At 40.8% G+C, this 13,191-nt stretch overlaps 1 protein-coding gene across 1 annotated transcript in view; it reads right to left on the bottom strand.

Moving 5' to 3' along the window:
- The window catches only part of cmtm4 (CKLF-like MARVEL transmembrane domain containing 4), a 20,599-nt gene extending 8,146 nt beyond the window's left edge, over nucleotides 1–12,453 (bottom strand). Inside the window, exons 1-2 of the mRNA XM_008292826.1 lie at nucleotides 11,682–12,453; nucleotides 2,472–2,648 (exon numbers count right to left, since the gene is read on the bottom strand). Coding sequence (XP_008291048.1) covers nucleotides 2,472–2,648; nucleotides 11,682–11,867 — 363 coding nt within the window. The 5' untranslated portion in view covers nucleotides 11,868–12,453. The remainder of the gene's footprint in view (nucleotides 1–2,471; nucleotides 2,649–11,681) is intronic.
- Between the last annotated feature and the right edge of the window lie 738 nt (nucleotides 12,454–13,191).

Here is a 13,191-nt window from a genome sequence, read left to right as displayed (position 1 = left end):
TTAATTTTCTGTGTCCTCAGTGTTGCCCCATTTCTGTCCCAGAATCCCTTCATGTGCCAGTAGTTGTTTGGCTGTGAATTAGGAAAACAATGCACCAAGTGGTTTGCCATCAAAAACTAAACCCTGGAGTTCAACTTAATCACTTAAAGTTACCAAGTGGCTTTACAACAAGGTCCAAGGATTGAATTCATTTCCTCACGGAAGGAGGGGGAATGGGGTCAACGCCTGTGTTTCCCCTTCTGCACTGCCAAAGTCATCACAGAGGCTGAATTGGAGGAGATGGATCATATAGCACATAATTTTATGATTAAAAGCCCTTTCTTCAGAGACTTTAAACCAAATTACAACAACAACTGACTCCACAGGAGAGTACTGTCAGCAAGAGTCCACAGTTTCCAGTTGGTAAACAGAAAAAGCCGGTAGAAGTTGGTTAACACTTTGAAATGCTGACTTGTGGTGAAATTCCCAGGGGCCCAATGTGACTGGACATAAACAGCGTGAGGTTGAGCCTACACTGTGGAGTGTAACCAAGCATCGTAGGCTTGTTGGCCGCAACAGTTTGGAGCACCACCTACTGTAAGTCTTTCTTTAGAACAACACACTAACCAAAAAGGGAACAGCAGAGGGTTTTGTGTCATAAGCACAGATTTTGTTGTCCTCCAAACATTTAATCTTTTCAACAAAATATGAAAGACTGTGCACAACAACATGATTTCCAGAAATGCCAATGAGCCAAACCGCAGTCCACTGAAGTCTACCTTCTTCATGTGAACATACTGCCAACCCGCAGCCAAACTTACTTCAACTCAAGCCTAAGCACACAAACACACACAAAATACATGTTAATTGCATATGTCTGGACTATTAATCACCTAAGTGGAAAAACAATTAAGTAGTCAGAACTAACAGTTCAGTGAGCCTGAGGAGAAAAATGAGCAGACAGTCTCAGAAAAGTGCAAACAGGAGGATTTTAAATTATAAGGACTGCAAATGTCACAGGTATCTGGTAGAAGTTTCTAAATCAGCTCTCTTAAACTGGCTCTGGCCTCTCGAAGACTGTAAAAACAGTTCAAAATACTGTACCGAGGATACCGTAAAGCAATCTGATTGCTTTGGTTAGATTTGGACATCTGCCTTAACATCCATTGCTTTACGACGATATGTACGGTAAGCTGTGTGGCTCCTGGAAATATGGTTAAAGAATTTTTTTTTTCTGCAGTCTGTCTGTAAAAGATACTTGGCTGCAGCTCAGAACACACCAACATGTTCATGTAGGCAAATACTGAAAGGCAGCCAGTATCTCCTGGAGAACACCCACAGCTCATTTGCTTACAGCTGACAATGCAAATCCTGGTGGTAACACTGAAATTGTACACTTTCCTAACCTCACTGTACTCACTGTAATGACTTTGCGTTTAGCTTTACCCTAACAATGAACACAAGAATTCTACAAAATATACTTCGAACGCAGGTACATGTAGAATGTGTGTAGTTCAATTCCTACTAGGGAATGAACGACACAGTATTAAAGTTTAAAATGCCCACAACGCCAAAGTGAAAGAATTGTGAATATGATGAGGATTATGACGAGAAAGTTAAGCCAAACATATACATGGTGACTACGCATTTCTATTTGTCAAAACCTTATACTTTTTATAAACTTTTTCCTACAACAATTTAACACCTAAAGTATAAAGATAAAAGGTCTACAGCCATGTCTGCCTCTGTCCTTTGGTACAGCAATGCTCTGAGATAAAGCATGATGAAGCAAAAACAATGGCAGACTGCTCATAACTCCCATGTAATCAAAAAAAGGAAAAAAAGGTGGAGCATGCGGCTAAGCTGAGATGGGCCATGCAATCATCTCCAGGACTGGAGATGGACTGGAGATGGACTGTCCTGTGACAGCATCCATATGTTACTCACACCTTTAATTATGCATAAATGTAAGCCTTAATACAAATTTAAAAGGCGAGTCATATAACATTTACTCTCTGTACAGTTAGTACATAAGGGAAAATTAGCTAAAGTTACCTAAACTATTTTTGTACCAGGCTGTAAACATGTTAATTTCTGCTGTAAAGTTCAGCTTTTTAACACGGGAGTCTATGGTGATCGATTCGCCTCATAAGTAAGCATCAAGTGGCCATATGTGGAACTGTAGTTTTTGACACTTTGCTTTACATATGCTGGAAAGCAGTTATTTGGAGGTGAGAGTGAGACAAAATCTGATGTTGTATTATGTTGCAGTAGACAAGTAAATCCACACAAGCTCAGCAGCAGTTTAAAGACCTCCTAGCCATGAGCTCTCTATGCAAACGTACAATCAGCGGTATGTTCGTGAGTCACAACTGAAATCACATATTTTGCTACATTCCTGCACTGTCTGGAATTTAAAAATTTCCACCTTTAGCATCACCCACAGACAATTCAAGAGACGCAAGGACATGCATGTGCTTTCCAGTACGTACCGTGAGGCTCCAGTTAATGTGGGGCACCTTGGTGTGGAGGTTGAGGGTGAAGATCAGGAGGAGGACCCCTGTCACCACAAAGGCACTGCAGCTGACAAACTCGAAGAAGTAGACGCCTCCGCAGGGGGAACACATCATGATAGTCTCTATGCAGATGAACGCGATTAGTGATAGGACCTGAGGTAAGAGAGAAAATGACAGGAGGGACATGAGTTAAGAAGTACAGCGACATGTTGAGGAGCATTTTCAAAGTTATTTGACAAACATGTTACACAATCCGCTCATTAATAAATCATCTCTCCTGGCTAGAAAACTGGGTTAGCGTGAACAGTCAGCATACAGTATTCTAGCCACAGTGGAATTCATTATTCAAATCTCTGTTCTTCTTAATGACTGTCAGATCAGTTAGACGCTTGACAGTTACATAAAACATGTATGATTTTCATTTCTGAAAATTTGTAAAACACTGAAAGGGATTCTGAACAGCAAAACAAGATATTACACATTACCATATATTTAAACAGATAATGCCTATCAAATTTACCTAGATTTTTGGGTTACATAAACAAGTTTCCAGCATTCATTCAGTCTGTCAATTTTTAGTATCAGACATAAAACATGCTAAGTATAAATCTACGAAATATATGTTTAGTGGTTATACTTTTAAGAAGCATAAAGGATACTGTAAGTTAAGCCATTTTTGTAACTTTATGTGAGTCTGTTAGTGGTGACATTCCAAACTTTCCAGATTATGAAGTGATTGTCCTATGAATAAACCAGAGGCCATGAGCCCATCTCATGAGTCCTGTTCCTGGCAGCCTGTGATGATGGCTGCCTCCAGCCAACATCCATCAACAAACCACAGTATGGGAAGAATTCTGCTATTTAGGTGTTCTTGTGCCATCTAAACCCAGACAAAACCACACACAGATTAGCGATTGGCTCTGAGCTTTCCAAAACTTAGAGACATAATAAAACCATGAGAATGCCTCTACAATATATTCCTGACCTGAAGCAGCTCTTTTTAAATCAATTCAGATTAGACCTTAGATTCCCAATAGTGATTTAACGATTAAGGCTCTGACTTTACTGATCCAAGGGTCTGTCCCATCAAGTTGTCTTTGTTGACCCTTTTTCACCAAAGAAGTTCAAGGGTTTGTCCACAGCCTTTCTCTAATCCTTGAACCAGATCTTCACATTCTGAAAGCCAAGGAACCGGCTCTTGGTAAGCAGAACTTGTTCCAGAGTGACACAGACACTTTTCTCGTCTACAATCAAGAGATGAGTATAGCAGAGGCTGGGGGACTCGACTATCATGAACCAACAGGACCTGCTGTTCAATGGATCAATATTGCCAGCTGGTGTTCACAGACATTAACTGTTACTTGCGATGGCATATATAAATTCAGCTGCTGATAATAAAACATCAAATGACAGGAAAAATAAAACAAATTATGAGCTTATTGGTTTTCCAGCAGTGCTCGTCAGGGAGACAAACTGCCTCCTTGCATTGTGGTCCAAGACAGACATTTAGAATAAACTAGAGGGAGCTTCCATAAAAAAAACAAAAAAACAAAACACTATGTACAGTATATGGTGACTTCATGGCATTGCTCTGTTGTGGCTCTCTAGTCCTTTGAAAAGCAACCTGATTCTTAAAAGATTCGCAAGTTGGATCAACCCTGAATGACTTTCACCCGCCCAGAACAAGCCCCTAGTTCATGTTGGCAAAAACAGGGTATGTTGGGCACTTGAACAAAGGTTCATAAGCCTATCTGTTCCAGGGGCACAATACCATGCCTGACCCTTCCCTCTGATCCTATCTTCCTGCAATGTACATGTGACCAATAAAGCAACATTTCCCACCATCTTCTGGGGGATTGTAAGGCGTTTCCAGGCCAGATGAGCTACGTAATCCCTCCAGTGAGTTCTAGATCTACCCTGGGGTCTCCTTCTACTTGAGCATGCTTGGAAAACCTCCAAAGGAAGTTTAAGCACAGAAAGACTCAAATGAAATGAGATTCCGCTTGATTACATGGTATTTATTGATGTTGCACGGGCCAGTTTTGCACGACCAGGTGAAATTTCATCCACGGGTAAAGGTATTCAAACGTTTTATGTAATGTCTCATAGTGTAATTCTGTGTAAACTAAATCTAGTGCCACAGTAGACATAACAGCAACAAACAAACAGGATGTAATCACGGCCTGAGTGGGAAAGACGGAGAGACAGAGCACATGCTTTCTCTGAAGAGTCAGTTTGAGTTGAAACTAGAAACATTAAGTCAACCCTTTGGAATTTACTGCATTTATGTATTATTTTGTTCATGTTTATAAGGTCAGATCTTCATCGATGTTACAGTTATCTAGAAATACAACATACTTAAAAACAGACAAATAACTGTGTGGTACTTGTCCATAATGAATGCATCATTCGAGCAGTAGACTGGAAAAACTATGTGAACCACTGACATCAACAAAACAATTACTGAAACAAGATTGGAGGTGTCAGAGTTACTTTGACTTACAAAATAACACTCAAGAAGCATCTGCTGATGTGAGCCATGCTTCACAAAAACTAATCCTCAGAGGACGTATAACCATGCATTGCTGATTAAAGATGGAAAGGGGAAATTCATCAGTCCACAATTAGACAGATTATATATAATTGGAGATGATTCAGTATTGTGGCCACTCCTCCTGGAACTGAGAAACCAGTTAAGATGACTCCAACAGCACAGCGCAGAGTGTTGAACGAGGTAATAAAGAGCACCGGAGTAACTGCAAAAGCATTAAAGCAATCACCAGAGTCACTGAACATCTCTGTTCATGAGTCTACCATACAGAAAGCATCGACCAGGCAGGGTGTATGCAGTGTTACTGGGAAAACATTTTGTCAACCAATGGATCTATGAAAGGACATTATATACCAGCAAGTAAAAAAATCTTCCCCATGAAGAATTGCAGGGGTAACAGCGGAGGGAGCATCATGATTTGCTACCACTGTGCTTGGATGATGGCTGTCATCGGTGACGGTTTATCAAGGTTACAGAATAATGTCAAGTTGGCTGTCCACCAGCTGGAACTCAGTAGAAGCTAGGTGATGTAGCAGAACAATGAGCCTTAACATCGAAGTAAATCTGCAACAGAATGATTTCAAGCAAACCTTTGAATTTTGCTGAATGATGCCGTTCACATCAGAAACCCTAACAATATGGCAGAACTAGTTTGTGTGTAATGGCACACACAAACTAGTATAATCACTAGGTTGTGTGTACTACAACACCAAGAGAGCAGAAAACAGTAAACGGCAGTGTAGTGTTTCTAATAGGCTGCAGTGGCCAGTCATTTCCTCCATTAACAGATGACTGAAGTGGTGCTTCATTAGTAGTTTCTTCTCGATCAGAAAGATACTGATTATCTCACACATGTCTACTTTGATGACTTGATACAGGGTGATTCTCTAGCAATGATGAAGTAGCTGATAAAAAAATTTATTTTTTCCAATAAGGTTTAAAGAGTCATTAGCAGAGATGCACATGGATGAGAACAGAGTGGCACAACGGCAAGTTCCTTTGTATTTATAAAGAGGAATGTGGGGTTTTATTCTCACATATTAGTTTGAATAAATGAAATCCCCAGCTTCAGAAAAGCCAGGCTTAAATAATGAAAAGTTGTTATTCTGAGAAACATGGCAACTTCAAGCTTTGCTGAGCACCGTTTATACTCAAGCTTAAGACACATCAACATTAAACCAGGATGCCAACCTCTTGGAAATCTGCTTCCTGCTGACAAAAAATGCCACGGATACTGCACAGGCATTAGTTTTGGGATGTTTTCAGACAATCTAGATATGTATTTTGTTGGACAGTGAGAGAAGTAAGAATAAAAGAGGGACAATCACATGGCTGCTATATGTATTAGGGTAGCTGACATAGGAACAGGGAAGAACAAATGAAAATTGTATAAGCACAATGTTTGAGTAACACCAAAGGGGAGGGAATAATGGACAACTGAAAAGCACCAACACCATGGACTAAAGCTATGCTATGCACAGACTATTCAATGGAATACAAAGAGAATGCATTTTTTGATAAAAATCCCCACCAGGAAGTGACATTACACTGTAATGCTTGAGCATAAGCCCGATGTCAAAAGTGTCTTCAGATCTTCAAAAACACATAACAAAAAGTGTGACAAAATAAATGGATACACTGAAACATGCATGAGCACAGACACATATCACTGGCCTATATGTTCTCCATGCAAAGCTTTGATCAAACTGCTATTGATGTAGAAATGTAAAAGCAGCTGTCACCTACTGTGTATGAGCATGTGCAAACTAGGCCACATTTATACAGTAGAAAGTGTAAGAAGGACAATGGCTTATAGAATGTGTGCTTAATATATGCAGCCTGACAATAAATCCAAAACTGCATGTTTGAAGATGGAGGAAAATGAAAATAATTTAACAAATATACTACCAAGTGTGGGCAGCACTATTTGAGACTTTACACTTCCACAATGCTATTTTTTTTAGGGTATTTTGCAAAGCTGAAACTACGGAATTGCTTTTTTTTTTTATTATTTATTTATTTTTTTAAATATATAGGAGTCTCTGAAGTCGCTAAGATGTTCAGAAACAGTTGCATCTTAAACTCTGCACAGGGAGCTGACTCCAAAGTGTTTGTGTAAAAGAGCCTTAAAGTGAGAAACCTTTTTATAATATTAACGCTGGGATTGTTTGTAAAACCCAAGAAAGATTTTCATCCGATCTGAATCCAACTTGAGCCCAGCCAAGCAAGTTTAATCTCATTGCTTGACACTGCAGAACAAATCCAAACAGTCTCAATAAAGAGCCCAAAAGACTTGTCCTCATCTCCCCTCACTCTCAGTAGCTCAAAATATGACCCTATTGAAGCTGTTTAATGAGCATCGTGTGCTGTTTCTGACCAGTAAAGTGTTGTTGTTTGATGGTTGGCACTGGCGAAGTGTGCGAGCAGAACTCTCCTGTTTGGGACAGACTCCAGTCCAGTCATCCAAGTCTTTGGCTGAGAAAACACCCTTGGAGACATGGGAAAGTCTGCATATAATATTGCATGAAAATAATTTGTCAAACAGTCACAATAAAAGTGACAGACTAAAGCAGAGACATGAGAGAGCAAATCCACATGAGTGCAAAAGTTTCCTTCCGTGCAGCTGTTAAAGCCTCATTAGAGCATCTATTTGGATAGCAGTCCGTCTGCGAGAGTAACACAACTAAGGTTACGCCCAAACAGGAGTGGAGGGCTGCTCGAGCTCAGAGATGATGTCATGTCTCTTGAAGAAAGCATATTGCTTCTCCCAACTCCCTGTGCAGCAGGTGTCAAGCAGTCACAGAGGGGGAGGCAAGGGATCGCCAGTGCCATACTGACTGATCTAACAAATAATGTTTTTTTTGTCAGCCTTCACTCCTATGCAACCTGTTCTTCTTGTGTGCAACAACTCTCTTTCTCTTCTCTCTACTACATGCAAGCGCATCCTTATCTCGGGGATTTAGCACATTATTAGCCAGCGTTAAGAACGACTTGGACTCAGATCCCCTTCCTATACGCCATCTGTTGTGAACAGAAAATTAAAGTAGGAGAAAAGAGGCCTCATTGTAGAGGCTATGCAACATTTTATGCTCTACTCCTACAGTTATAGGTCACCATAAAAAATAATAATAATGAAAAAAAAATCACCCAAAATGTTGTCAGTCTTCTATGAGATGGAAAAAAGTAGCCTGAATGCAGGTTAAATTTCACCCCAGAGCACAAGTTAAGCGTATGTTGCAGCACATAAGCAACAGCGTCTCCCCACATGCGTGCACAACATTCTTGTTGTCTTTATGTCTCCCTACAAGCTTTGAATAAGAAATGCTGTAACCACAAGAGAATGAAGCATATGGCGTCTCTCTCAGCGGAGGAAGTGCGTGCTGACATTTGGGAGCATCTGTTGACTTCATTAAACAACATCTACAGAAAAAACACCTTCACATAATATTTAACTACCACTTGTTAGAATATTATTTAAAAAGAGGAAGCTGGTTTCATACACCATCGCGAGCGAACTGGTGTTTGTCATGAAAGCATCAGGTTTGCTGGGAAGTGAGTTTGATAGGTGTATCGTATACCTGCCAATGTGTAGAAGGACATGAGGTGAATATCAGTTGGACTCTGTTGACCCAGTCAAAGTGAAGAGACAAAGACAAACCTGCTGTCAGGGTGGACACACCTTGCTCAGATTACATCCTTGCTGGAGGCTGCTTCTGATCAGGACAGGGTCAGCAGCTGCCAGTCTACCTATTCATTCAAGGAATGACAAGCTGACTGGCTCTGTAAAAGCCTGTGCAAATGCTTTTTAGTGCTCTGGTGTGAAACAACTATGTAGGTCTATTAGCACTTAGCTGTGCAGAGGGAAACAGAGAATTTCTCTGTAAACATGGGTCAGGGCAAATGTCAGGGCGGTTTGCAATTACGCCTTTAGAGCAAACAAAGCCTGGGTGTAGACGTGATATAATAACATTTCCTTGAAAAAAAGTAATTAGGAAGCATGGACAAAGGCCAGAGGGGAGCCGGTGAGACATGAGAGCTCACTACATTTTGAGTGATGGCTGGCAAAACTGACATCATCACAAAGTTTGACATTGAATATACATTTCATAAAACAGAACTCCTTATCTCTCATTGTGTGCAAAAAAGCAGCACATATTGCACTGAATCATTCATCATTACTCCACAGAACAGATTTCTGCACACAGTTTATCTTTAAGTGGCACATGACTGCTGCCCTTTTCAGCCACAGAACCACTTCTGTGATATAAATAACAGGCACAGCACTTCCAAAATATGCAGAAACTGTGCTACATTAGGCACTTTTTTACAATACATCACTTGCAGTCAGCTTTGCATTGTCATCTAGTTGTCCAGAAAGATCATATCACTGCCTCAGCTGGCACTTGGGGGAAAAAAATGAAAGGACAGAGCAGTAAAAATGAAAGGCAGAGAAGCTATTAATGCTTGGCAGGAAGCCTTGTAGGCCTCCTCTAAGATACTGAATGTAAACTTGGCTGACTTTCATTAGTCCTCTCCTTGTCACTGCAGGAGAAATATGACTATCTCATACTGTAAAATCAGCATCAGAGCTGAAGAAACCAAAAAAGTACAAAAAGAAAATCAGTGTAGTATATTAGATAACACTTATTCACTTGTATTTGCCATAGCTGAATTGTAGTTGCATATAACTGATAATAGTTAGGAACTTCCAGACACAGATGGATTATTCATGGATTATTCTTCATATGTTACTTTCTGCAGATGTGAGTATCAGTGGTAGTTCTGAAGGCAATGTTTCTTTGATATTTTCTATGTGCTTTTTGTGCAACTATCAAGTACTAAAAGTTGGATCAAATGCATGTCCTTGTTTACTCATTTCATGATAAGACATTATCTCAGTTTTATCATTCGTTCACCAGTGTCGAACTGACATTTTAAGTCAAAGCTTTTGTACTGCTGCTTGTTCTAAGACACCATGTAAGTTCTTTGGCTTATATTGCTCCATAAGAAATGGTTTGTTTCTTAATGCAAGGTATCAAAAACATATTGTGTCACTACTGAAATTTAAGCATTGTATTGACACAAGCATCAAAAAGTGTTAATGTTACTCTCGTAGATTAATCGTAGCACATGTATACATATGTTACCCAGTCCTACTTGTTGTCCTACTTGTTGGACCACATCACTGTTGATAAAAGATAATGTACTTATGGGTAGCTATACTAGAACCATGAAGGCAGACATTGGTATGTTTACACACATAAATAATGTGAATATAGTTTGTATATCATTGGTATTACATTATATAAGGAAAGTAATTTTTGTGCTGCAGAGTCAAAGACAAGATTCTACCATTTACTGCGAAACAGATGCAGACTGTGTGCATAAATCTATCCAGCTACTGCCTGCTCTATACTTCTCCCACGCTGATGACAGATGGCTTCCCATCCCATCCTACCCACATGCACAGAGGTAAACATCACAGGTGTGTGCAAGCAGCAGCAGCAGCAGCATGAGCTGACATCACCGACACACACAACCACCTACAAACTGACAAAACTTTTCAAACACCTCTTTTGCAAGAGCTGCATTTAAGTTTTAAAAGTTGCAGCAGAAGGAGCCAAGACTGTGTGCAGTATTATCTTCCAACAGTCTGGACTTTCAGTTTCAGCTTGTGCTATCCACAAACATTATTAGAGGTAATTGCTACTTCCCAGGTTTTTTTTCTTCTCCTGTTTTGGACACATTACTTCATGGATATGAGTGTGCAGGCCTGGACTGAGATTTTTGGCACCAGAAGAAGAGAAATGGCCCCAGCTTGATGGATATTTCCTCCTCTGGCGAGTTATCAGATCTTTGGGACCATTCATTTTTGCTTTGATATTGCTCTGATATTGCTCTTATCCCAGTTCCGACATCTGGTTTGGTTATACTGATTTAAAATAACAGCAAAACAATAAAATATGTTTTCCAGTGACTACTAACAATGATAAAGTAGAAATCTCTTTTTTTGGCTAAGAAAAATTCAAATACACTGCTACCATCAAGTGCATTGTTACACATCACATTCGAGCAGCAGAGGAATAGCGGAAAGATTAATTTTCAACAAACTTGCAAAAATGTAAAAGTTATCAAGTCCCTTAAGAAGCTTATCGCAAGAGGCTAGAGCTTACTAAACACAATATCATTATTGCATAACACCACAAGAACAAAAGTTACCCGTAGGTTGCTGCATCATTCGTTGGAGTGTGGGTTATTCACAACAGTAATTAGAAATGTATGCAAAGCAGGACTAATGTGACCCTTAACAACCTTACCTCTACACTTATTATTGGAGCAGACATGCAGGGATGTAGTACAGGTTAAACTAGAACCTGTAGGGCCACGTCTTCTTCATGTTTGGAGTTTTCCCAGGGAGTTGTAAGTAATAAGTAAGATAGTAATGCTCAGAATAAAGTATAAAGTTCCAAAATATCACACTAGAGCCTTAAATTAAAAGTGCTTATTTATCTGGAAACAGGGTTATTTTGTCCATATGTTAGTGGCTGCTTGGCTCGCCAAAGGTGCGCCATAGTTAGTTGTACTTAACCGGGGCTGCACATCTTTGAACATTTCGTCATCGTGCGTAAACTTACCACTTCCACCACCTTTAAAATCCCAAAGTACGACTTGAGGTACTCCACGTCGCACCTTATCCCCCCCAACACGTTCCGCGCATGGACGGGCTCGGTGGTGGGTTGATACGGGCTGCTGGCTCCGGAGATCATGGAAGTGTTGGAGGCCTCGCCGTCAAAGCCCTCCGTCTCCTCGGTGGTCCTCATGATTTCGGGGAGAAGCTGGACTCGAACTTGGGTAAAATAGAAAACGCTACCACATATAAACCTGGATCTACCTCGCCGTGCGCGTTATGTGACAGAAAAGCACACTTTGTTCCATGCAGGCTGGAAAGTAGATGGCAGGAAAACAAATCAGACAGTCCACTTTTCACAGCCTCCCCGCGGTGAAACAGCCGCGACGGAGGCTCTTTAACATTACGCACGGGCTGCTCAATAGACCCCGCGGCGTGTCCTCTCCTCTCCTGCGCACAGCGTTGCGTCTCTCGTCTCAAACAGCCGCACTTCTTACTCCTGTTAGGCGGGTCACTTGTTCGAGTCCCGGTGTCACTTTACCATGGACGATTCTGGTGAGCTCGGCAACACCGAGAAAAACGCCTGCCGGGCTGCGTGCCTCGACTGACGACGGAAAAACATCCAGCCATCGTGGCCCAGAAGCGCCCAGAGAGAACCGGGTTGTTTCCTATTGTAAAGTTAATTAGGCAGCGGCTTACAGTGAGGCTGCCTATAGCCGCCGCTTCTGCTGTGTATGGAAAGCCAGCTTGTCTCCGCCCCTCTGAAAACTGCACATTCTTGAGTAGGGCTCTGCGCCCGTTTTAAGTATTCCCAAACAGTCTGCAAAACGAATCCAGCCGGAACCACGCCGACAGGACCGAGCTGTGCTGCATTTTTCTGACGTTTCCTTCTCTTTTACTGCTTCTCTCCCCCTCTCTCTCTCTCTCTCTCTGCGTCGATGTGTCTCTGCAGCATTTCACCGGCAGCCAGGGCCTGAAGAAATGAGGTTATTTCTTTATTCTCTTGGGGATCATACCTTTTCCTTTTTTATGGAATTTATTCTGTTTTAGGCCTTGGTTCGTTTCAGTTTCCTGCCACTACAATGATCCAAAAGTCTATTATCACTCTATAATAAAACACGAAATATCCAAATATTGGAAGTACAATACTGCTTTGCTATTTTGTCTGAATATAGCTCAAAATGACTGTATATTCAGTTCCTAAAAAGCATTGTGCAGCTTAGAAAGCAAGCAGACACCAGTCTAAGTCATGTTTATCAAATGTCAATAACAAAACTTCAAGAAACCAGAGACAGGCCTGTTTTCTTTCAGTGGAATGAAATGTCCTTCCCTGTACCTCACTGCCCTCTTATGGTATTCAGTGGCATTAAAGGTTGCCTAGGTGACTACACATATCTAAAAATGCTGGAAAATGTCTTATCTGATGCCTGATTAATGCACATAAACAGCTATTAAAGGAATGCTGGACTCTGACTTTGATTCCAATGGATTTTTACTTCATTGGAATGCAGTTTATA

This window comes from Stegastes partitus, unplaced genomic scaffold, assembly GCF_000690725.1.
Source record: "Stegastes partitus isolate 25-593 unplaced genomic scaffold, Stegastes_partitus-1.0.2 Scaffold19, whole genome shotgun sequence".
NCBI classification, from domain to species: Eukaryota; Metazoa; Chordata; class Actinopteri; family Pomacentridae; genus Stegastes; species Stegastes partitus.
The sequence above is the reverse complement of the archived record's forward strand: the minus strand, read 5'-3'. Positions and strand labels throughout refer to the sequence as shown.